Genomic DNA, 25,567 nt, shown 5'->3' with positions numbered 1-25,567 from the left:
GCCGGGCCCGGCCGCCCGCCGCAGGGCAGGAAGGCGCCGGAGGATGTGCGGCAGCGCCGGGGGCCCGGCCGGCACGCCGTGACAGCCCGCGCCGCCCCCGGCCGGCGCCGCGCTCGCCGCGCCCCGGCTGCCGGAGCCCCTCCCCGCGGCGGAAACATGTCCAAGATGCCGGCCAAGAAGAAGAGCTGCTTCCAGATCACCAGCGTGACCACGGCGCAGGTGGCCAGCAGCATCACCGAGGACACGGAGAGTCTGGATGACCCCGACGAGTCCCGCACCGAGGACGTGTCTTCTGAAATCTTCGACGTTTCCCGAGCCACCGACTACGGCCCTGAGGACGTCTGCGAGCGGAGCTCCTCCGAAGAGACTCTCAACAACGTGGGCGAGGCCGAAACTCCCGGCAGCGTCTCTCCCAACCTCCTCCTGGATGGGCAGCTGGCTGCGGCTGCTGGCGGGGGAGCTGCCGCTCCGCCAGCCGTGGCCCCCAGTGGGGGGGCTGTGCCCAAGAGCTCTGCCGTGCCCCTGCCAGGTGCAGCCCCTGGCGCTGCCGTGGCAGGAGGCAGCGGTGCTCAAACTGCCTTGCCCTCCACAGGGCCTTCTGCATCCGCCGCCCCTGGGACGATGTCTCAGACAGTGGCTGCTGCGTGCAGCTCACGCTTCAGGGTGATCAAGCTGGACCATGGCACAGGCGAGCCCTACAGGCGAGGACGATGGACGTGTATGGAGTATTATGACCGGGACTCAGATGGTGGTGGTGTCCTGGGCAGGACTGGAGATTGCATTAGGCACAGCAGCACCTTCGAGCAGGCCGCTCAAGAGAGGGACAGCGGTCTTGGTGCCACAGGAGGTTCCGTCGTGGTCTCTGCTGTGCCAGCATCGGCACATGGCCCTGATTCCATAGCTGACAGTTCCATTACTGCTGTGTCACAGCTGCTCCAGACAGAGAAGATGAGCCTACAGCAACCTAGTTTTGTCATTGGGCAACAACAGCAGCCGCAGCAACCCATAGGTGGGGCCATGCCTCAAAGTACCGCTCAGCCTATGTTTTCTGGGGCTTCAGTAGCAAATCAGCAAATGATGGTGCCACAGCAATCGCAGCCACAGGTGAATACGCAGAGTGTTGCACAGGCTGGACCCAATGGGAAAGGCATGGCACCTCCAAGTGTAACAATAGGCCAGCCCAGCATGCCTGTGGCACAGCAGCAGGTGCAACAAGCAAGCATACCAGTGACTCAGCCTCAACAATTTGCTTATTCTCAGTCCCAGATTCCACCACCTGTACATCTATTGCCGACGCAACCTTCTGGTCAGTCAGAATACATGCAACACGTGACAATTATGCAGTCTCAAGGAGCTATTCAACAAGCTACTGCAGGCTCTGTTCCAAGTACTGTGGCTTCCAGCCTCCCTGTGGGCCAGGTGACTGGCCAAAATCCCTCACCTGTGGGAGCACCTGTGATGGGGGTGTCAGCGCAGCCGGGTGAAGCGGTCGGACAGGGATCGGGAGTAATGCAGAGCGGCCAGACACAAGCTGGTCAGACTGCCGTTCCGCAACCAGGAGGTGTGGTGCAGCAAGGGATTGGACACGCGGGGGTTGTGCAACAGAAATCTGTGACTCAGCATCAAATGGGTGGAAGCAGTCAAGTGTCTGGAATGCCTGGTGCTCCCCATGCCATGGTTTCTGGAGTTCAGAACGTGCCTGCAGTTGTGCCCGGTACAAGCGTGCCTAGTGTGTCTACCACTTCTGTTACTATGCCAAATGTCCCTGTTACGCTGGTCCAGTCGCAACTGACTAGCCACACTTCTGTCAGTAGAAGTACCGGTGTTGTCCAGCAGCAGCATGTCGGACACTCCTTAATACAAGGCGCCCCTAACGTACCTACGAATCTGCCACAGTCAAACCTCGGACAGTTTCAGACTCAAGCTCAATCCATAGTAGGCCAGATCGATGATACTAGAAGAAAATCGGAACCCCTACCTCAGCCACCACTTTCTCTTACAGCTGAAAAACCTCTTGTGAAGCCTCCCATTCCAGATGCTCTAGCAAACCCTCTTCAGTTACCTGCGAGTACTCCTATGAACAGTCTTGCCAGCTCTGTGTTTGGCATATCTATTCCCGTTGATGGTGATGAAGACAGGTATGAGTTATTTTTTAACACCATAAAAATACCTTTTAGTAAGGGGGTAAAAATCCTTCAACTTACTGTCAAGTTTTCTATCAGTTCATATTTTTCAAAAAGTCTTAACTGAAACTTTACTTTTTTTGAACTGTACAAAGCTTAGCAGGGTGTTTAGGCAAGTAGCAAACTGTAGTTTTTCTCGGGCTGTGATTGTGATTACTTTTCTCTCAAAGCAGGGCAAAAAACAGCAAGAAAGCTGCTTAATGCACAAATAATTCATTTTCTGAATCAAAGTGACTGAAAACTGTCTGCCCTCCTACACATAATTGCTCAGTGTGTGAAGAATTATTGCTCAGTTCACTCCTTTCCTTTCCCCTGAACTTAGTATAAAATAGCCGAATGACAGCCAGGTTAGAATAACACTCCACTGCTATACTGCACTGTGCCCTGCTATCTTAGGGCCAGCCAGTTGAGGTATCTCGGAAAACTTACAGGCTTCTAGCACTGATTCCATTTTTTTAATTATCCTGCATTTTACATTACCAGTCAGTAAGGCAAGTACTTGCATCTGGACGTGAATGTAATGTGCTGACGTAGTGGAAGCTCTACAGATAACAGCTCTTTGAATGAGAAGGATACCACTTACTCTGCTTACTTGAGTGAAGATGTAGACACAGTGGAAAGTAAGAAAATGTATTTTGAGGTTGTAATCGAAAAATAATTAGGAACTGTTGATTTCAATAATGTAGTGTGGCGTGTAATATGAGAAGGCTTGCTGAAGGGCCTGAGAGAGGGACCATAAATTTCTTTGATTCTTGTAGACTTGTCAGACTGTTCTGGAGGGTAGCATGATGACTAAAGCTGTTCTTGCTGACTGCTCCTTTGAGAGAAGACTTCCAAGGAAAGCAGAGTTTGAGCATTGAGTTAATGTCATTAACATTTATTGTTGGGATTACTGCATTTTGGGGGAATAAAACACGGGGGTTATACTGTTTGTATCTTTAAAAATAGGAATAACACCTTTATGAAAAGGTCTGATGTGCCTAAATTATCCTTTAGGCCTTCCCTTCCCGTGGAAGAACACCAGACTGTATGATAATGCTCTCAGCGTTGCTTCGAGTGCTTTTTAGTAAAGCTGCTGCGTGTGTGGGGTCAGGGTGTCTTGGATGGAGAAGGTACCCCAGAGACAAATTAGTGTTTTAAGAGTTAGTTGTGCAGTAACAACGGTCTTGTGCTCTCTGGAGCTTTGCCTAGCTTCGTTTGAGGTGGTAACCTTACTGATACCTTTATGCAAGCAAGAGCTGGCTTGAAGGCAGTTGAGTTCTAATTAAAGCCATAAAAGACTTAGTTATACAGTTAAATTTTTCCGGTGGTCGTGCCTACCTTAGGAGGGTTCCTGGCAAAGTCTTCATAGTGCCAATAAGGTTTGATTTCAGCCAGGTATTTTCAATGGCTCAGTATGTTATCAGAAAAAAAAGCGTGTTTTTAATCATGTTAATGACTTTCATTTTGCATAGCTTGTAATACTTAGTGTTTATATAAAGTGTAGTAACAGGCGTGACTGTGACAAGTGAATCCCTTACCTAATGGTGAGGGGAAGACTCGTGTGACTTAGAGCTGTAACCTGCAAACTTTGTGTTGGGTACTGGTGAGACAGGTCTTGGTAGCCATGCCCTGAACAGTGATTTTTAAAAGTTATTTTTGTATTGTTTTATTTGAGGTTGAGCCACCTTGCAGCACTGCTTCGTACATTGTTAGCTTCTGAAGCTTTCTCAGAAATGTGGCCACGAGAGCCGCGAGTGAGAAACAGGAACGGATCGGAGTGCAGCGCGTTCTTTGTACGTGCTGCCTTACGACGTGCAGTAGGGAAACTAACTTGTGGTTATCTTGAAAGAAATGCGTACTTCTCAGTTGTCTGCTTCTGCGCTGGGTGATAAAACCTAGTCATTTGCTGGAGTGGTGCACTGAGCAGGAGCTCTGGGGTGTGTGTCTGCCAGCTTGGAATAGTTTTATTTAGTAGCAATGCTGGTAAGTAATGAAAGCTTACTCTAAACAGGCCTACGCGTCGCACAGAGTAGGAGATGGAGATCTAAGGTTTTTACTTCTCCTGTTTCCAGACAAAGGAGAAAAGCCTAACAGCTTGTTAAATGCTGTTTTACCACTTAATTTATATTTGCTGTAGTCGCTGAGAAGGCTTTGTTATAAAATAACTGCATGTTTGCTGTTTTCCTCCTCCTCCTGCTTTTTTCCTCTTTCCAGCCATTTAAATTACACCATTACTCCCCTGGGCTTATTCCCAGCTGCTCACTGGTCTGAAACCAGTGGTGAAATAGTTAATGAAGACCTTCAAGTGTCATTAATAGGCTGAGGGTTGACACTGCGATAAAACTAATAGGGCGCAAAGGGAGCTTGCACATCGTGAGTCACTGCTTCAGGCTGCCTGCTGGTTCAGGAAGTTAACGCTTGGTTTTGTGTAGAGAACTTACTTTGTGATTGCAAGAGCTAGAAATTCTGTGGAAGGCATTTTTCTTTTCAACCTTAATGTGTGACATTAAGGTTGTAGGCAGGTGTCTGCATTTCTTCTGACACCTTTGACTATATTTAAGCATTTTTACAGGCTTGAAACTTCACAAACTTCTATAGATTATTCTTACAGTACTCTTCTAAAATAATGATTCATCAAGGAATACTGTATAGCTCTAAATATTGTGAGTTCATCTAGTAAGTCATTCACCACTTCGAATATGAAGAGGAACTATTTGGTAAAATAGTTTAGGAAGAGACCCCTTTCAAAACAGACCAAGAGCTATAGTAAGAGACAGAGGCCTATATAAAATGCTGATCAGCTCCAATGTTGTTTGAAAAAAAGTTCTTTGTATTATTCCTCTCTTATGGTCTACTGTTTTAAATTGTCCTACGTCTAAAATTGGGGTGGAGGAAGTGATGCATACACACATTGAGGTGTGAGGAGATGATACATATATAGAATTATTTATCTGTAGATGTAGAACTGATTTTTTTGCAAGATGTGTTGCCTAAAAACCTTCAATTTCCTGCCTTGATAGTCCATTACACTTTTATGATAATGTAAATGAAACTGCAGTTCCTTGTGTTGACCTGCTGAATAATGATGAATTGAGTAACCATGAAATCTTACCGGGGGGGAGAGGGTCCAGAATAAAAAAGCCTTTGACACGTCACAGCCTTCCTTTAAAAAGCAAAGCTCTGTTACTTAGTTTAGATATCTAAATTGCTGAGATCTTAAAAAGAGAAATATATTCTGTACAAGTTATGAAAGATCTACTGCATAACATTTTTTTCCTCTCTGTGTGTCTACAAGTAGAATAAACTGCAGCAGTATGCAAGGATTGAGGAAATGCTACTCTTACTGAGCTAGATGTGGACATTGCAATCCACTTTGAGTTTAATGTCTGCCAAATGCTATGAAAACAGTCAGAACTGGATCTCATGTTCATGTCGACTGGTCTTTATGTGCTGGTCTTTAACAGCGGTATGTTTCAGGATCAGTGTATGTCAGTTCCTCATTCACCTTTATGTCCATGTATACCCAAATTTGTAGCTGACAGGCATAATGTTCTAGCTGGTTTAATATTTTATTTTGGCTCTTGGGGGAAAAGAAATATGTTGCCTATGTTAAAAGAATGTTACTGAGAAGGCTTGTTCAAACCTCCTGCATGTTTGGCAGGCTTTGGGGGCAAAATATTACTAGGCGTGTTGGAAAAGGAGCAGAGTATAGATCACTTTCCAGAGATAGCTGACCAGCTTGAACTGTGCCGGCTGTATTCCAGGAATGCTAATGAATGGCTGCAATTGTGGACTGTCAGCTACAGCAGCTAAACTGTTGAAAACCTGGCTATACAGACCTCTTCACAGCATAGGTCTCTCTGCTCAGTTAAATCACTTTTTTGTGTAGTGTACTAATTGTTGCTGACAAAGTATAATTGTTGAAACTGAGCTCATGAGACCGTATTCATAATGTAAGGAAGAAAGAAACGGCATAGGCATGGATGTAACTTTGGTATCAGTTTTTTATGTATTGCCCTCGATGCACATTTTGTTGTACTCCTGAAGAATGAGTGTTCTGCGAATGCGTACCAGTAAGCAGTACTTGAACTGCGTTATTATTGAATTCTGTCCCTTTCTTCACTGTGTTTGTAAACTTATTAAAACTCTGAACTCCACTGCAGCTACGGATCTGAATGTTTTCATCTCCCCTAAAGGGTTCTGTGTAAGAGGGTTTGCAGAGGCAGGTGAGAATGAAATGCAGGCGTGCTCTCAAAGTGAGTGCCTTCGGGTCAGTGGCCAGAACTACAGCACTTGGAACACAGTTGAGATGGGACCTCCGAGGTGAACGGTACAGTTGGTGATATCAAATGATAGTTAACGCAAATAAAGCTGCAATTGGTTGCATTCATGTCTTGTACTTTCTATAGCAAAAATTCCGTAAGGTAACTCTAACACAATGTTTTCTAGATTATGGAAAACTTAACATGTTCTATATTCTGGAGTGTTGAAAGGCGTTTAAACAGAAAATTGTGATTGCTTGTTTGACAGTGCTGTTTTCCAGCTTACACTTTTAAATGCCTTTGTTAAGGGCAAATCCATACAGTCTTAAACCTAATGAGATATAACTGTTTCAGATGAGATGGTTATTAAAAGGAAGAAAGGGGGAAAATACTTTAAAGAAGTTCACAAATTTAAACAATTCAGCTTCTTTTGAAGACTGCAGTATACCAGCTCTGAAATAAATGGTTCTCTGTACCTTATACTCCCAAGTATTTTGCTCAGCTGCTGTAGGTTTGTTTTTTTCTACTCACTACAGCAGAGTGCAAGCTTTCCATAGTCAGCCTCTTTCTCAATGCCGTTTTGTATGATAGAAATAACAGCATATGTTTCACGGGAGCTTTTTGAAAGCTCTCATTAAAAGCTGAATATTCAAGTCTTTAGGTTTGTTGAGCTAGGCAGGACTACTGAGCTACTGCCAAACTACGGGAACTGAAATTGGTCTCAGACTGTGCGTCCTCCCGAGTTCCTGATAATCCCTTACAGCCTAAAGGGACCATGAAGGGAAAAGGAATTGTTCCCTGTGACTGTACTGGATATTGAGTATCAGCCTGTTGCATTTTGAGGTTATATATTTTTTCAGTTATAAAGCTGATGATTAATAGCTCCTGCTGCTCATGAAAAATACCGATTTTGTTTATGCATTTTGTGTGTTAGCAAAGATTCTTTAAGATTCTGTGAAAATTTTACTGCCAAAGTATGAGTATTTTAGTTCTGGTAGATAAATCTAGATTGTCAGCACAGGTGTTTACTTTTATTCATGTATTTGACAAACTGTAAAGATAATTTTATTTATAGTACTAAAGCTAGTATGTTCTGAGAAGGTTCTCCAGGCATAAAAGGTTGCTTGAAGTGTAGTGTCTTCATTATTCTTCTTGAAAATCCCTTTATTTTTAAAATTAAATTATAAATTCAAACATGTATTAAGTTCTAGTAAATTCTTTGCATTACAGGATGATCTATTTTTACTCACGTAAGGCAGGTGAGTTGCCTATTCTGCCACATGAAGGACAGCTAGATGCTTCTCTTTTTATTTTGCGTGAAAAAAAATTATTCCAGGAGGTTTTTTGTATGCATGTTCACCCTTTGAAGCTAGGAATAATATTTGTATCATGACAGCTTGATTGAATTATTTTCTCAGTGCAGTGAGAAGGTGGAAATACTAATCAGTATAACAGAGCGCTGTCAGCTGTCTAGCACAATGACAGCTGGCCTGTTGGTGTGGTGCTCATTGGAGTTTACAAACTGAAAGAGATCTGTGTCAATAGCAGAAGACAGCTACAGAAAGGGACAGGCTGGGTTTGGAGGTACCTCCAGGTCCTTCTGCCCCAGCCCTACCCAGCAGGGCTGCCCAGGGCCACGTCCTGGCAGCTTCTGAAGGTCCCCAAGGAGACCCCAGCACCCTGTGGCACCCGCCTGGCACAGAAGCATTGCCTGGGGGCCACAGGGAGCCTCCCCGGCTGAGGTTTGTGCCCGGGGCCTCTGCCCCTGGTGCTGGTTTGGAGGTTGCAAGGTCCTTCAACACCTTGACCAACCTTACAGTGCCTCTTTAAAATAACATCTTGAAGCCAAGTGGTAGCTCTTGTGCTGAGTGTGTGCTAGTTATAACTTCAGCTGAGCGTGTGCTTGCATGAAACAGGCTGTAAACAACTTGTAAATGGTGTAGAAAGGCAAAGAAGTAAACTTGCAAACTGTGCCATACATACTCTAGATTCTAATATCTGCTTAAAAAGCTAAGTACTTAAACCTGTTCGCTAAGAGATGCTTTCTTGAGCCATGTCACATAAATAAGGACAGGTAGGATTGTGCTAAGTCTCCTTGAAAATCTGTTTTCCTTAACTTTTTTTTTCTTTCTCATAGATCTTGAAATAAACATTGTTGTCAAAGAACAGGAACTACTAGTATTTATTGGTAGCTAAAATATCTTAAACTGCTGTACTGTAACTTCATGTGCAACATAGTTGGGGGGGGTTTCAATTTTGGGCTGTTTTCTATGAAAATTAATATTCTCAAGCAAACTGTTCACTCTGCAATGTCTCTTTCATCAATAATCAAACTGTTTTTCCTTTCACCAATAGGTTTGATGAAATCTAGTTTGTGGGCAGAGCAAGCAGTAGGAACCTAATCCTCTGTAGTAATAAGTTCGTATGTATTAATAAATGCTTTCTTCTTCACCAGCCAAGCTGAGAGTAGAAATCAAGGTAATTCTCTTATATTGAGAACTGAATTAATATGAAAGGAATAGTTGAGTTTCAGAGTATTTTTCTTAAATGTAAATGTAAAAGTTGAGCACTACTTGAACTCTTAGACAAAGTTCCCTCCAAGAATGATTGTTAACCTAGTGCAGTTACAGACCACTGTTATTTAGTTATGTCTTATGATGAGGTGCCTCCCTTTTATCAATTCACAGCTCTGTGTACAGGAAGCGTGCTGTCCCACTGTCCTCATTAATTTTTGCCAATATAATTGAGCTGTAATTCTTCCTTCATAGAAACATTCATTCATGCTTTCAAAGATTGTAATAAAATCAAGAGAAAAGTCTCACTTTTCATGTTCCTGTGTTCTACTGATTTTGTATTTACTGATATTTGTATTGCCAAAAACTTGGCAGGCAAAAGCTACAAAGTGACATTAATCAGAAAAAGCCTTGAATTTACTGGTGGCAAAACTCGGTAGACCTGAGTGAATGCTTAGGTATAGTTGCACCTAAGACATCTCATCTGGTTAGCTTCTGTAAAGCAAATGTACAACAGACTCGTAGATATTAAATATTAAACTACTTAAGAAATTAGTTCGGATTTAATGTTGCCTCAAAAGGTTCTGGTATTTTAGACAAGATTTTCCAGAGTTGATAGTCAAATTCTTTAAAAAATAAATAAATAAAAAATCCTCACAAACAAAAGAAACACCACCATAAAAAAAAGGCATGAGAAAATCAACCAAGCAACCAAAGCGTACATGGGGAAAAAAACTTGCTATTTGATACTAATTGAGTGCGGAAGTGAGGCTGGGTCACCTTTTGTCTCGCAAACCACTATCACCTCAGGCGTGTCTGTTCCATAATGCTGTGAAATGGTATCTGATCTACTTTGGAACAAGACTATCAAGGACTTTGAGTATGTTTTAAAATGTAATGGTGAGTCAAGTAGAAAAGTGTTTTCTGCAATTACTCATTGCTGTAACAAGTAGAGAAATTGTTGGCATCTCTTCTTTGTAACTCAGGAGAATGGTGATCCTCCTTGGGAGGGCATGGTAGAGGTACCAGTGACTGCTTTGTTCAGAGCTGTGTGCTAAATGTTCAGATTATTTGCTGTATCCCTCTGCTGTGACCATTATTAATGTCAATTTCACCTGCTCAGTCCATTCTGTATTCTCACTTTCAGTTCTTTTAAGTGTTTTTACTCTTTTTCCCTAGCGAATGTCGGGACTGAAGAATGTTACAAGTGTGTTTCAGAGATCCAGGCCCCCAGAGCAAGGGCAAGCTAATGCCATCATTTCAACAGACCAAGTAGATGGTAGTGAAATGGCTCTGTCAGACTTGCTTACTACGACCACTTGACAGTCATCTCATTCACTTTCTCCTTAGAGACCTCTAGTCAGTACAAAAAAAAAAATTCCAAAATCCTCTTTATGGAGAAGATATGGGCTACTGCTCTGATCTTTCCTGTGGAAAGGAATAGGCAACTCTGGTAGGAAACTAGTTCTTTTCTCATACTTTAAATCCAAACATCAGGACTTTGAGATGCAGCTTAGTTGAAAGAAAGCTGTTAATGTCAGACTGATGTTGCATTTCAGGTGATACATGCTTTAGCTCATTAGCTGCAGTTTCATCATTTCTGGAAGAGTTGAGAGGGAGTGCACAGCTTGTTTGTAAAGCATCTGAAGCATTGCTGGTGCTGCAGACAGTATCCTGATTGCTGCTGTACATTACATCCGGCTGTTCTTTCATCTCCATCTTGAATTATGTTGCAAAACTGCTGTTAAGCATGTCCTATATTAAGTGATTTTTTTTAGCAGTTAAATTTGTTTCTCTTGATTTTTCTGGTGGAGGACAGACCTGTGCTGAATGCTTTGTTTCCACTTCATGATACTTTCATTCACAAGTAGACTATGAAACAAAAAGTACATGGTGGTTTGGAGCCACTGTCCCAAAAACAGTCATGCAGGCTGCTAATTTAGTCAGCCTTTCCTGTCACAATAGTTAAAATGCATCTAAAACTGAATGCAACAGTCTAGTTCTTGCTGTTTTTCTCAGCATATGTATTTCAAGTATAATGGCTTTAAAGAAGGATGTCAATGGAACTACATAATTAAACATGACTTGATAGTTTTAATCTTTTCTCTTTCTTTAATTCCACATTGACTGCCCCAAGTTTAATATTTGCCAAGTCTCTCTTGTAAGCTTTGTACTCTGGTTACTATGTTTTGTAGAATATCAGGAGATCCCGCAGTTGATTTATAGTAGTATAAATAAGAAGTGGAACAGTTTTTAAAAGAGGAGTGGAGAAGGAATTTTGTTATTAGGCTAAACACAATCTTAAAATACTATAAACTTTGCAGGGAGTTTCCTGATAAGCTGTTGTCAAGTGACAACAAAACCCATGGTTCAACTCCTAAAGAAACCACCCCAACATCTGAACACCAATTGTAGTCGGTCTTTGCAGGTTGTAGCTACTAGTTACATAGCAAGCTACTAGTGAAACAGCCTTTTGGTGATCAGTACAGCATGTAACTGAAAACTAACTGCTGTTTCAAATGCCTTCTAGGCAATATAATCTTGTATAAATTTTAATTTTTTTCTGTGCTTTGATAAGTATGGCTAAAGAACGGTTTTATTTTACAGATGCATAGTCAGGTTCCTATAAACTTCTGTGCAGAGGATAAAGAAAGAGAAGCTTGCTGCTGAATTTCCCATCCTTCTGATGCAAGAGCATTACTCTATAATGACCTTCTAAGAACAGGAACACAAGAATACAGGATGCTTTACTAATACTTTCTAATCTTAACATGCTACGATATGAGCTTTCTGTGCAACTAAGAAGAATTTTGTTTTAGGGTGATCATTCTTCACTTTCCACCAGAAAAGTAAATGAACTATACAATTGAAATGAAAGGCAGCTTGGTTTCAGAGTGTGAACTAGTCTTTCTTTACTTCTTTCTATTCTGTTTCATAGTTAAATTTGATTCCTGTAGAAATTGATTCTATTCAAAGGAAGAACTTTAAAGTTCTTGCTAGTGATCTCATGAATTCTCAGAGAATTGTGAAAGATGGGCCGATGGGCTTGTCTGGGGCTTTAAGGGCCTGAAATCTTTTGGAGCAATGACTATTTGATCTCTTCTAGAATCACCAAGGATGGGAATTCCACCAGTACTGTAAGAGTTCTTTTCCATTCCTTACTGTTTGCGTGGAAAACAATTCTGATGTGTAATATAAACTTTTTCTGCGTGTTAAAACCCAAAAACCCATAGTATTTTTGTTGTGCTTATACCCAACAAGTATGAGATTTTCTTTTCCTTTGCAGATATTTTTAAGTACATGAAGCCTAGAACTGTTTTCCATCTTTCTTCAATGCTTAATTTTCCTACTTGTGATACTGATTAATGGGGGGAGAGGGAGGGAATGGAGATAACATCTAGTGGTCTTACCTGAACCTTGGTAGGTTTATATCCTTCTGGACAGTTTGCATCTGAAACTGTAAGACATCTAAGTTAGGGGCCAAATGAAACAAGACTTCAGTTAGTATATGCATAGCTTGTGTAAGACTGAAGTATCACAACTTTGATACTTCTGCAAGATTTTTACTTCTGCTTAGATTCTCTTCTGTGGAATTGCACTGAACTACTGATTCCATGTTTTGTAGTTGTGCAGCTGATTATTGCTACCAGAGCATAATACTTCATGCTTATCCTTATTGAATTGCATCCTTTTTATTTCAGACCATTGCTCCAATTGGGCAAGATCTTCCTGAATTCTATTCCTGCTGTCCAGAGTGCTTGCAGATCATCTGCAGGTATAAAGATAGTCTGTACTCCACTGTCCAAGTCATGGATTAAAGTTTCTTATAACAGACTCGGAGGAGACCCCTGGAGAGCTCTGGTTGATGCATCCTTCCATTCTTCCACTGAACTATTGGAGAGCCACGTGTACAGAGTAGTTGATCAATTGTGGACCCACTTTGAATAAGCCATGATCTTAATTACAAAGATGTCATGCAAGGTGGCATTAAAAGCACTACTAATTTAATAATAATTAGATCTTCTGTGTTCTTTCTATATGAGGCCTGTTAATTTTTTTCGTAAAGAATTTTTGTTTCACATAAGCTTCTAAAATGGCAATCCATGCTGGTTTGCTGCTGTATAGGTAATAATAGGTGGTTCTATTTTGCTTTGATTTTCATCTGAGGTATTGAACATGGGTTATTTGACCTGTTAGTTTCATGTTCTTCACCTTCACAGATGGGTACTTTGGCATTTTTAGTCTTCTGCATCATCTGTGTCCTCAGTTAATCACTGATCTTGAGACAGAACTGTCTGAGGTGGAGTGGTATGAACTCTTATTTTGACACCTTGAAAAATTCTTGGTATTCTTCAGGAATTCCTCCTTTTGTGGCCTTTAACTGCTGCTGTTGGCCAGTAGTTGGAACATGCTTGGTTGTGTAATGAGCAGCGATGCTCCTAGTCTTCCTTCGGAGGTGGGAGCTGGAAACAAGGCCTCTGTGGGTCATGTTGGTAACTGGTACTTCCAGAGCCAGTAGCCTTATTCAAATGAAAAAGCATCTGTCTGTGTACCTGAAAATTTGCCAGCTTTCATGGGCCTGCTTTGTAGCAAAGCAGAGCTTTCTTGAGTAAAGTTTCAATTTGGCACATGCTTGCCCTGATTAACAGCAGTGGGAGGGAGGATACCCTTCTAAATCCTTCCAAATGTGAGGTGAGAGTTCGGATATGGTTTAGACTTCTCTTTTAAAGGGACAACTTGATGTTTCAGGTATGCAGAGAACTGTTAAAATTGTCATCCTTTAAATTTAGATCAAGTTTCTGTCATGCTAAAGCTGTTGTTAAAAACGGTAATTCTGGAGTGTGTAGAGAACATTGGAGTTTGTGAGTGTTTAGAGGAAATAAATCTGCCGTAGGACTTAATCATAGAGAAACAGACTCTTGCGCAGAGTGAGATGCAGTTTGAATGTCTAAACTTGCTATGCTAGTCATCTGTCACAGTCTCTGGATCTAGAATCAAGCCATCCTTGGGAACACCTGTTCTTCAACCAGAGATGGAGAAAAATGCCTGGTGTACCTCCTGTGGAAGAGGAGGGGACTCCTCTGGTGAAGCACTGGGGACCCCCTCTCTAGCTGGCTGTTGGGCCCCGCTGTGCAAGTCTGCCAGCAGCTGGGACTGAACCGTGGTGCCTGCTTCTGGGGAGGGAGCCTCGGGAATCAGCTTCCCTGGTCCGGGCCGCCCCTAGGTGTGGTGGGGACGGTGTCGGAATGACTTCTGGTGCTCCGGCGGTTGCGCTGCAGGGCAGGCTGCACTGCTGCTGTAAGCAGTTTTCTTGATTGTTTCAGCAAGCTGAAAGGAGTTCAGTAATTCTCCAACCCTTTACAGTTTAATGTGGTTAAAAATAGATGCCTCAGCAGTCTGGAACTCAAACATCAGCTCAGACCTGCATGTCAGACATCAGTTACCTCTCTGGATTTGCTTTTTGTATTGAGATAGCGCACCATCCCCCATTGACATCTTGTTGAGTGAGATATAGCTACAGAGTAAAAAATGTTAGTTGTCTAAGGTAATATACCCTGCTGCTGAGATTTTTTTGTAAAAATGAGAATTTAACAAGAAAACTTGCTCATGCTTTTCCAGATATTTTCCAGATACTTGCTGAAGAATTGTGAGAGTATATTGCATATAGCCTATCAGTGCAAAAACAGATTGTGTGAAATACACGCTGTGTGGTTGTAAGCCACAACCTTTCAAAGCTAACAATAGCAATAGGGTTTTGTATGATGCAAGTAAATTTATCTTGGGAGATAAATGACTTTTTGTTTACAGTCAATTTATGAGGAAGAGACTTTTACATATGCATCAGATAACTTAATTAGAAGAGGTTGGGCCTCATCCTTCCTTTAAGCAAAGGAGTGCTGTTGTATCTGCAGATGCCAGTTGCTTTCTATGTTATGTCCCTGTATCACTCATATGTCCTTTACTTATTGTGCTGCTACGTACTGCTTCTCTCTATAAGTACTTGAATTGTCACTCAAGTGTGTAATACTTAGGAAAACATAAGTTCTAACACGAAAGCATGGTATTTGGTCAGTTTGATCAAGCAACATCTGTAGCAGGCTTTAAGCTAAATTCATGGAGGGTAGAGAGTTGAAGGTAGGAGATGGAGTGACAAACACCACAAGCAAGTGATTCCTGATCTTTGCTGAGACGTGCGTTATTAACTACTAACCTTGCTAGGCTGTTTGTATACAACTGTCATGGGAATCAAATTACTTCAGGTTAATAGCGTCTTATGGTGCTGCTTCTGTGACGTTTTCTTATGATTTCAAGTATACATACAGTAGTTGTGCTTAAATGGAAATAATTACCTCGAAGACAGTTGTTTTAAGAAGTGTTCTTGCTGCAAACTTAGAAAAGGGATGGACACCTGTGCTTCTAATGTTGGTATAAGCTTCTGATCTTAAAACTGCCTTCAAAAGGAAGCTGAGCCAATACTAGCTCTTCTGAAGACTGTTCAACTAAGCTGTTAAATTCTTCTCCAGGGCTGGCATAGCTACACCAGTGTCAGGATAAACAGCAGTACTGATGAGTTCCTAAGCTTAGCTGTAACACTGATACAGCTACTAGCAGTGGAGAATTTTGACTTTGTGCTTCCTCTAGTATCCTATAAGCAGTAAGTCTTCAGATGAGTGTTTGGATAATTATGGTCTTCAAATTACCCTCTTGGTATAGCTGCTGTCTGTGGGCAAATACACACCAAACAAGGAGGGTCAGGCTGTCTTAAGGGTTTGGCATTGGTGACAGAACTTGTGCCACCGTGTCCTGTGTTCAGAAAAGTTACCAGTCTGCTGGAGCTCTGTGAGAACCAGGGCAGCAGCTAGTGCGCTCAGGTTTACGGGTCAGCAAGGGGCCCCTGAACAGCAGTTGGCCTGTTGTACGTCAGGGGAAGCGTGAGGACAACTGTGGCAACCGCTTACAAAGTTAGCGATATCTTAGATTCTGTATTTCAATTTTAACTTAACCTGTTTTTCAGTTTTAACTTAAACTTTAGTAGGTTGAACGTGGCCTATTTAGCTCTGACTTGGAGGTCCAGTTAGAGAACTCCTGTGTTTCTAATATAAAGCAGGGTGTTAGGTAGAACAGATACACTGGGTAGTGTTCTAGAGACATTTTGTGAAATGCCTTGAATTTAGGTATGTATAGCACTAGGGTGCTATACAGGTTACCTATAGGAGACTGTCAGCATTCTATGAGATGTTTCATTAATAGCTTTTACTGTATAGTCCTTTACAGAAGCAACTTGAAATAGCGTGAAAATTAGTAGGAAATATGGAATCAATGTGTCTTTAATGGAAACTCATAGAAACAGTAAGGACTTGCAGCCATTGAACTTTTAGGGATTCTGCAAAATCTAAACATGTGGACAAAAACTTAACCTGTCTGGATAGCTAAATTATTTTGGTAGAATAAGAGTTAGTATTTATATTATATATCCATTTTCAATATCTCTGTTTGATTCTTGGATCTCATAGGAATCCGTCAACTGCATTCTACCAAGCGTTCCATTTCAACAAGTTACGTGAGTCAAAGACCTTCTGGGATAGGTATGAATGCTTAAATATGGAATGCATACATGCTGAGGTATGCATGAATGGCTTTGCTCTATGCAAGTTTCTCGTCATTTCATTTGCGCAGAACTGTTGCTTGTGTTCAGAACTTCATGTTGGACCTCTGTTGCCTGGAAGTCTGAAAGCAGTCATGGAGTTGAAATATATGTAATGAAACTTATAACTAAAGTCTGAAATGCTATTTTTCTTCTTCCTTTATTATGCATGTATAATAAAGTATAAGCTGAAAGAGTTTAATGCTGGTCAGCTAATAGCTGGCCTTCAATAAAACATTTTACAGCTTCCTTGTCAAAAAAAAAAAAAAACACAACTTTGACATTGTGACTCTTAAGTCTTATGTCAGAAAAAAGGTTGTGAAAATGTTGCTGATAAAGTTAAAATCCTTCAGGCTTGAGGCCAGGAAAGGAAGCTTAGTGGCTTGTTTTCATTCTGCTTAAGTTAAACTAGATGGGTAACAAACACGAACTGTGACATGGTATGAGGACAAAGTAAGCTTACTAAGTCAGCATTGAATTCATGGCGAGAAACTGCAATGAAGTGCAACAAAGTCATATTTGTTACAGATATGACTCACCAGAGATGCATTACTAATTCATCAGTAGCTGCAAATGGTTTCTTTCTTGCACTTTAATGATTTTGAAGATTTTTTTATTGTCAGCATTAAGTCCTAGTGATTATGTGACTTAATGTTTTGCGATGCTCTGGCCTGTCACAATACTGCTTAGCAAGCTCTGTGGAGTATAGATCTTATTTTTTTTAAGTATTGGTAACAATTTTATCACTGTACTGGCTGCATTTGACTTGAGAGGCTCTTCAACTTGCAAAAGCTTAACTGAATCCTTTAAAGTTTGCTTGGCAATAATTCGTATATTTTACAACACTGATGCTTAAAAGTAATGCTAATGCATCCTGCTGTTTTTTGTTAAAATGCTAGCTTTAGGCCAAGTTTCAAAAGCACATCTTTCTTTTCTTGTACAAATGAGTATTTCTGTGTTAAGCTCTGGATGATGCCATTTCTATGTATTTACGGACAGTGGTAGTATTTATGTTCAAAGACGTATTTAACTGAAGCAAACTTCATGGCCTTGAGTACAAGTTTGGTACATAAACCAAAAATGCACTTTAAGGTCTATCACTCATTTGTTTCTCTTATTTTTGTCTATAACTTGAAATAATCCTTAAGATGCAGAAGTGGATTCAAAAAACCCAGACAACTAAAATTGCTAGTGATTACAACTGAGACAAATATTGGATTCCTGTATAATGTCCAAAACAGGCACAGGAAATGTGGAATACAGGAGAAGAAAAGCAATATAAGTGGCTTCTGAAAAATAGTCTTGTATCTTTGTTGAACACTTCATAGTGAAAGCAAGCATTTGTAAAAATGTTGAAGCAACTTCATCAGGGTTGGTGCAAGTATTTCCAGTGAAAACCTGGCAGGGGAGCTGAAGCGCGGTCCGTGCTCCCTCTCTGGGCTGTGGGCACGCAGAGGGAAGCCCCAGCAGGATGGAACCGGTGGGCAGGGGCAGCCTCTAATGCCAGCAGGAGCCTGCGCTCAGGCCTGAGTCGTCTGATGGCAAGTTAAGTGGTTTGGGGCTTCTGTGGTCTCAGGTTTGTGAAAGAAGTCTCTGCCGCAAAAAATGAAAGTCCTTCTGAGTTCCTCAGAATCCCTGTTTCCTCATCCCAAAACTTAGGGGTTCACATACTGCGGAACATAATGATCTTAAACCTGGTCGTAGGCTTTTTAATTACGTTCTGTAGCTCCTTCAGAAACAGTCTATGAACCTCAGGGATTTATTTGTTAGGAGAACTTAGTGCAAACATGGAAGAAAATCTTCCTCTGTAACTGTAGTATTGTTCTGAACAAATATGGATTGTTCTCCTATGAGCAGCCATCTCCTGGGACTATTTGAAGGCAGCAAAGCTGGCTACGTGCTATCACAATAGATAGATATTGCTAAGAATTCTTAACTAAAATAGAGACAGGTATTTCTCACTAATACACCTTGGCAGGGAAGAGCGATGATAACATTCAAACTGTTAAATGTTAGTGAAATGAGGAGCCCTGCAAATGTTTTCCCTTCTTAGTTTTCACCTAGGCATTGCTCAGGGCACAAGTCTCATCAGTCTTTCTTTTTGACTGGCACTATTACTTCAGAGGAGTAACAAGAGGAATAATGGCTTTTTGGCATATCCATATGAGTCTGGATGATTGCTCTTCTGGGACGTGATTTCCTTTGTGTGGTAATGGTAGAATAGGAGCTTTATATGGATTTGCCTGAAACAGCCATTGTTGTTGTTAAACTTTAATTCCAAGCAATATGATTAAGTTTCCATTGCATTTTTATGTGAAGCATTAAACGTTCATGAATTTTAAGTGTTGCAGGAGATCAGTTAAACTCGCCTTAACTCCTTAAAGAATAGATAAGGCTTCTATGGGTGGACTGAATAGTTTGGCTAGTGGTAAGACGTCAAGAGGGGCGTAGTTGACTATGGTAACTCCCCAGTGAGGGGAAAGAACAAGTTAACATGCATATTGTTTTAGTTTGAAATTCACTTACAAACAGAACAAATATGGGTGTGCTTTGAAATACCTTACTTATCCTTTCAGAAAGGTTACTTCAAAGTTTCATTTAAAGTGGTAACAAGGAAGGAGCTAGGGGAGGTCACTTAGTTTCAGGGATGTCTGATTGTGGTTTATGATGCCATCTTTTCCAATTTCAACTAAAACAGGATAGATCTAGTGCTATAGGAAGAGTTACCGTGTGTTAGCTATGGGATGTGACTTGCTACCATCAGTGTACCTCTTGCTGTTTGTTCTGCAGGTAGTCTTTCCTGCTCTCACACAAGCTTCAAAATTGGCTTGCAACATCCTGTCACTAGGACTTGCAGTCTCATTTAAATGTGGGGCGCTATTACCTAGTGTAGTACTTGACAGTGCCAAAGTGGGACTGTTTATAACTCATGTTCCTAATGCATTTAATTTTGATATAAAATACGTGCACTACTGAGGACTGGAATCTGTAAAAATGAATGTTCTTTTTTTAAGCATACAGAGTGAGTTAAGTTGTAAATGCCTTTCTTTCGAAACTTAGATTCTTGGTCTTTCTACCTAGCTTTCAAAACGAATTTTGAAGTTGAGTACAAATCTCTTGGAAGGATGATGGGTCTGTCTAAAGTCACTAATGGTGAAAATACTAGATTGACCACAGTGGTGCTTGTTGAATTCACCATTGAAATGGGTTATAATGCATACATATGTCAGGTAGTGCTGAAGGTTAAATTTTCCTCCAACCATTAATGAAGTCAGCGTTAAGGCGTTAACTTTCTTTGCTGTCTCCCGATCCACTGATCCTCAATTTTTACATCACTTATTTTATTCACTTTCTTTTGAACAGTGTCATTCAACTTTTTGGAATAGTCTATAGTAAGCAAGTTTTCATGAACCATAGAATTACACTTTACAAAAGAAAACACTAGTTTGATCACTATGCAATACCAATACTTCCCGTAATTTATATACTGGCATATGTTGTGCTAACAGGCATACCAAAGACTTGTTTCACATTATTATAGCTTGTTGATGATACTGAAGCCTCTTCTTAGTAACGTCTTTCCATACTTGTGGGATACCATATCTCCATAGGAGAAATTTTTGTAGCAGTGAAGTCAGAATTACACCAAGGTTTTAACAATGCACTGCATTGTGGAAAGTGCAATTGCTCTACATTAAATATAACATACACTAGAAATCAGATGTGCACTTAGACTTACCAGTTCTCTTCTTGTTTTCTTCATTTGTATGTACATGGTTGTCCAAGAGGCTTCTTTTTTGTTTACAAGGCATTTGAAACAGAATAGTGCTGTTCTTGAGTTGTGTATATATATGTTAAGAATATTTTTCCTATGTAAAGAGTTATGAGGTGCAAGCTGTAAGTATTGGATAAAACACTTTTGGTCCGAAAGCTGCATACGTGATTGTGTGCTATAGCTAAGCAGTATTATCAGTCAAATCTAGTTTTGCCCATGGTCTTTTCAAAATAAAATGTGAAAACTATATTTAAGCCACCAGGATTTTTGAAATCATCTAAATGAGGATTTCTCAGATTAAGTAGGTTTTTGTCCGTCTGCTGTGTATGATAGAAGGGCCTTTAGAGATAGGTGGTTAAAAAGCAAAACTGTAGCTGGGAAAACTGACAAAGATTACTGTAAGTCTCACCTTGGTGCGGTGACCTTCCCTGGCCGGTTCCCTCACCGCCCGTGGCAGGAAGTTACCCTCCACACGTTCCAGGGGTCTCCCGTTCTGCTGCTTCTCTGCTGTGTTGTATTTCCAGCAGACATCTGAGAAGTTGTCTCCCTTGAGAGCAAGTGCTAGCGATCATGACGCTTACAGCTGCTTGTAGATTTTCTCTGCTTCTTCATCCTGGTTGGGTGCTCTGTAACATACTCCAACCACAGTATCTCCCTTACAGGCCTTTCCCCTGACTCTTACCCAGAGACGCTTGGCCCTTCCTAATGCAGAGGGCTACCCCACCGCCTCTCCTTCCCTGCCTCTCTCTGGAGGAGCCTGTAGCCATCCACCTCAGCGCTCCAGCTGCACAAGCCATCCCACCGCATTTCACCAAGGCCTAGGATATCAGAGCCCTGAGACTGAGCTGAAAGTGCCACTTCCCCCTGCTCTTTTTCCCCCTGCTACGTGCATTTGTGTAGAGGCATTTAAGTTGAGCCCCTGCACAACTGGAACGCATTTCTTGTTAAATACATGTTCAAGCATTGTAGTTACAGATTACAGGCTTTGTGTACTTTACCAATAGAGGCTGTTACTTTCTCAGTCTCAGAAGCTAATTCCCTTTACTTGTAAATGATTGGTGTTAGGTACTGGCTGTTTTTGTGGGACTCTGTAAAATGGGTTTCTCTAAATAGTGACTTATTCTTTCAGCAGTGAGGCTTTGTTTCATGTACAAAACTAATATTTATGACCACCTTGCTGATACTCACTGTAAAAAGCCTTAAGTATTTTTTCTTAGTGTATGGTATCAGCGAGTGTTATGTATTCTTAAAGGGGCAAGTTTCCAAGCCTGACTGCAAACCTTCCATTTTTCCTGCATGTTAACTTGTTTTTTAACGTGGCTGCACACTACCGATAGCAACTTCCTCCTCTGGTGGAGCGTATCAGTAGATACAACTAGCAGGCCTGGCAAGTAGTCCAAGAACTGCAGTCTTGTGTCAGACATGGAGCTGTGGAGTAAAGTCGGATCACCAGGACCTAGTATAGGAGGTCAGGCAAGGAGCGTAAGGGATGACAGAAAATGCATGTGGTTTGAATTTATTCTGTGGCTGCTGTGGATGTGTTCCTCTGCTGAATCCTGTCTTATCCCCTGGGGTGGGCTACACCTCTTCTCCACCTAGAGAATCAGTCTGGAGGAGATCAGGGGACACCCCCTGATTTGTGTTTCTATATTGTGACTTGAAAACAGCCAGCCTAAAAAGACCTGAATTGCTGTAATCTGGTATTTAAAGATGTAGTTCAACATCTTGTTTCCCACAGTAAATACCTGCTTTCTTGTACCGATGATTGAGATGTTTTGTCGGACTGCTCTGCGTTAGTATGTCTTTCGGAACAAGACTGACTCATAGCTGTAAGCAGGCAAAGGGCAGTGCATTTTTTTAGATCGTTAAACATGATCCACTGAGAATTCACTGAAACTGAGTAAATGCTCTTGTGGAGTTCCAGGTCTCTGGACATGTCTTACACTCCTATTGACTACTGCTGCTTGGTTGTAAAGTAGTAAAGACAATGCAGATCCAATTATTTCCTAATGGGAAGTAATCTTCAAGTAAAGCCAGAGAACAGATACTATACTTTTTTTCTTCGGTGCTTTATAAAAGCAATTGAGCAGAAATTAAACTAGAGGTTAGGACCTCATGAATATCCCATGTATCCCCATTTTCCCCAGGAAAGAAAGCTGAAAAATGAGGCAAGGAATTAAAGTATTTATTCTACTGTCTATTCAAATGTATGACACACAGGAAAGTACGTGTAGTCTAAGGAATTACAGACTGAAGGAGCAGTGTCTCAGGTGCTCTAACTGTACTAGGCAGTACGGCTGGGGGGGCAATACATGATTATGTATTGAACCTTTGACACTGAAGCTCTAGCCTTTCAGAAAACGTGTTCTAGGAATCCTATGGGTGCCAATAGGTGCAGAGTTTCAACCAAATGATACGGTAATGCTCACAAAGTTTTCTGTTTATGTTTACAGTGCATCTGGTGCAAGTGTTGTTGCCATTGACAACAAAATAGAACAGGCAATGGTAAGTAAAGAAACCCAAGCTATTATTTCTAATAGGTTCAGCAGTTTGTCATTGAGCATAAGTTTCCAGCTGTGTTGTCTTTCTATGAGTCAGTAACTTTCCTTCAGTTGGGTCAGACTGAGAAAAAAGGATTTGTTTGAAGAAAGGATTTTCTGTATAAGCTATGGGATGACCACAAACAAGGTATTTCACTTTAAGTTAAAAGTGACACTTTGCTTATATACTTGTCACTTATATTGTTGGCCCAAAAATGTTCTTAAACGAATTTTTATATAAATTTCTGTGAACAAGCTGAGACTGAATTTAAAGCAGTGCTGAAAATAGCACGGGTTTCTTATTTTAGTGATATTCATTTCTGGTTTCTTCATCGTCAGTTCTGCTGCGCCATCCTTCACAGTTAGTTCAGCTTCAGTTAAATTCAGTTTGATTTTTTCCTTGTGCTGATTTAGGGGCTTTCTTATTTCTTGATTTTTCGTACACCTCAGTGCTTGGGATTCAACACTGGACTCCTACCATGGGGTCAAAACTTCAGAGCTGATGCTTTCATTCTGGGTAGCTGCATAATTCTAGGGCGTTGTCTTCAGCATAACTGAGGTGACAAGGCTTCACGAGATGGCAGGTGATGGTTTACGTGTACTGCAATCCTGCCTGTCGAAGCTGTTCATGGGAGAGAGCCTCATTTAAGCAGTTAACACCGGCCTCTAAGGCCATAAGGATAGGATAGTACCTGAAGGTTACTGTTGTCCTAATATTCTGTTGGATTATAAATACATGCAGTATAACAAAAAGACCCTTTCAAAAGTTCTGTATCTACTCAGGTTACTTTAACTTTGTCAATATTCCTTGTTCTTCAGTGGGGGGTGAGGTGGGATAGAAGTCAGTTATAATAGAAACATACTTAGGTTGCTGTGTGCTAGAACTTAGTTACTGTTGAATGCTGCAAGCAAAGCTTTGGATGTATGGGCCACTTTATTGTGAATTAAAGCACTAGGTTAACTGTTCTTGAAGGCTAATTTGTTCAGGCTAATTATAAATTATTATTTATAGTAAAGCAGTGAATTCTGGGCTTGGGGTGGAATGGAACTGTTCTTTCAGTTGGAGTAACTGTCAGCTTGTTCTTTGCAGGATCTAGTGAAAAGCCATTTGATGTATGCAGTAAGAGAAGAAGTGGAAGTCCTGAAGGAACAAATAAAAGAATTAGTTGAAAGAAACTCTTTACTTGAACGAGAAAATGCACTGTTAAAATCTCTTTCAAACAACGATCAGTTATCCCAACTTTCAACCCAACAGGCCAATCCTAGTAGCACTTCACAAGCGCAAGCAGTGATAGCACAGCCTCCACAGCCAACACAACCTCCACAGCAGCCGAATGTCTCCTCAGCGTAAAGCTTTCTTGCCTCGTTTAAAAAACAAAAAACCTGAGAGCAGTCTGTCCTTGTGTGCCACTGATGTTCTTTCCACTTTATATGAAAGCAAGTAGCCATGCTTCTGTTGTGTGTTTGGCCTTTTCAGTATTAGACAATCATTCTCCAAGAGCTTTCCCTCACAGATAAGTTATGAAGTGCAGTTGGTGTCCGTTATGTCATCAGTGCACAAGGGGAGTGGTAGACAGTTGTTAATGCAGAGAATGCATTTGCTTGGTGTGCCGGAGTGAGGTCTTTAAGAGCTTTGGTGGCTCTCCGAGGTTTCCATTACCCATGGATTACTTTGAGCCTTGCTATCTTGTAAGAAGTAACAATTCATCTTAAGAGCCACTGTTCTTTCAATATAAGTAACATTTGCCTACATTAGTTTCATTTATTTGTTTTATTTATTACAGGGCTGCTATTTTCATAATGTACATGAACAATGTCACAGAACTTTTTTAATTTTTTAATAAATGTATGTATCAGTAAAATGATAGATGGGATTGCGTTTAATAGATAAAAATGTTTAGGCAATAATTGAACAAAAAGAATCCTGGCATATTTCTAACACTAATGGCAATTTACCTTTGGTATTTATTTACGGTAGTAAAGATCCAGCTTGAATGTAAATTTTGTATAGAGTGTAAGTATGAAGACCATAGTGCATCTGTACAGGTAGTCACCAGTTATTGTGATATAATAAATAATTGATGGGCTATTTTGATGAAGAAAACTTCGCTCATTTCTGTTTCTACTTTCTAATAGAGAGAAATTGCCACGATTCCTCTGCTTTTTGACATTTCGTATAATTTTTTTTTGGGTGGGAATAAAAAGCTGTGAAATTGTTCAACCTACTTTGTAACCAAAGAAGCAAAGCTGTGTAATTGAGTTTTTTATTTTATAATGCACATTCTTTATGTATTTTTATTTAGTGTTTTCTCATTCACAACTTTCTTTGCTGTCTAGCATGATCTGCATGACCTATAATCTTTGAACCACTTTCGTACCTCATGTTTTTATCCAGCACTCTTATTGTAATATGTAATAGTCTGTGAACAATGTCAAATAAAGAAAGAACAGCTGGTGTTGGTGGAGCTGAGCTAGTGTGCTATGCACTAGTTGTTTAAAAAAATGAAGTGAGCCATCTTTTGTTCATTTAAAATGGTGTTTTGAATTTCATATGCAGAAAACGTTTTGTTACATTGCAGATTTTAATGTATTTAATAAATGCAACATGCAGATTAAGTGCAGTGTATACTGAGTATTTAAATTAAAAATGTACATTTCATAAATACA

General features: G+C 40.8%; 1 protein-coding gene across 6 annotated transcripts; it reads left to right on the top strand.

Moving 5' to 3' along the window:
- The first annotated feature begins 71 nt into the window (after positions 1–71).
- On the top strand, positions 72–25,567 carry TSC22D2 (TSC22 domain family member 2). 6 transcript variants are annotated; one of them, XM_040566930.1, is made up of 5 exons: positions 72–2,138; positions 12,642–12,715; positions 16,455–16,526; positions 22,814–22,865; positions 23,991–24,155. In XM_040566930.1, exons 1-4 carry the CDS (start codon positions 157–159, stop codon positions 22,852–22,854), a joined length of 2,169 nt encoding a protein of 722 aa, XP_040422864.1. In that variant the 5' UTR covers positions 72–156; the 3' UTR covers positions 22,855–22,865; positions 23,991–24,155. The 6 variants fall into 6 exon arrangements, with proteins under 6 accessions (XP_040422864.1, XP_040422866.1, XP_040422867.1 ...); XM_040566932.1 differs by lacking the exon at positions 12,642–12,715 and having other exon boundaries at positions 16,455–16,563; XM_040566933.1 differs by lacking the exon at positions 16,455–16,526.

Source organism: Cygnus olor, chromosome 9 (assembly GCF_009769625.2).
Source record: "Cygnus olor isolate bCygOlo1 chromosome 9, bCygOlo1.pri.v2, whole genome shotgun sequence".
In the NCBI taxonomy this organism is placed as follows: Eukaryota; Metazoa; Chordata; class Aves; order Anseriformes; family Anatidae; genus Cygnus; species Cygnus olor.
Note: the sequence above shows the minus strand (reverse complement) of the source record. Positions and strands in the feature narration are given on the sequence as shown.

Coding starts and splice junctions, on each gene's coding strand:
- TSC22D2 (XM_040566928.1), top strand. CDS start 157: ATGTCCAAGATGCCGGCCAAGAAGAAGAGCTGCTTCCAGATCACCAGC. Junction 2,139..16,454: donor GTTGATGGTGATGAAGACAG/GTATGAGTTATT, acceptor TGGATCTCATAG/GAATCCGTCAACTGCATTCT. Junction 22,866..23,990: donor ACAAAATAGAACAGGCAATG/GTAAGTAAAGAA, acceptor TGTTCTTTGCAG/GATCTAGTGAAAAGCCATTT.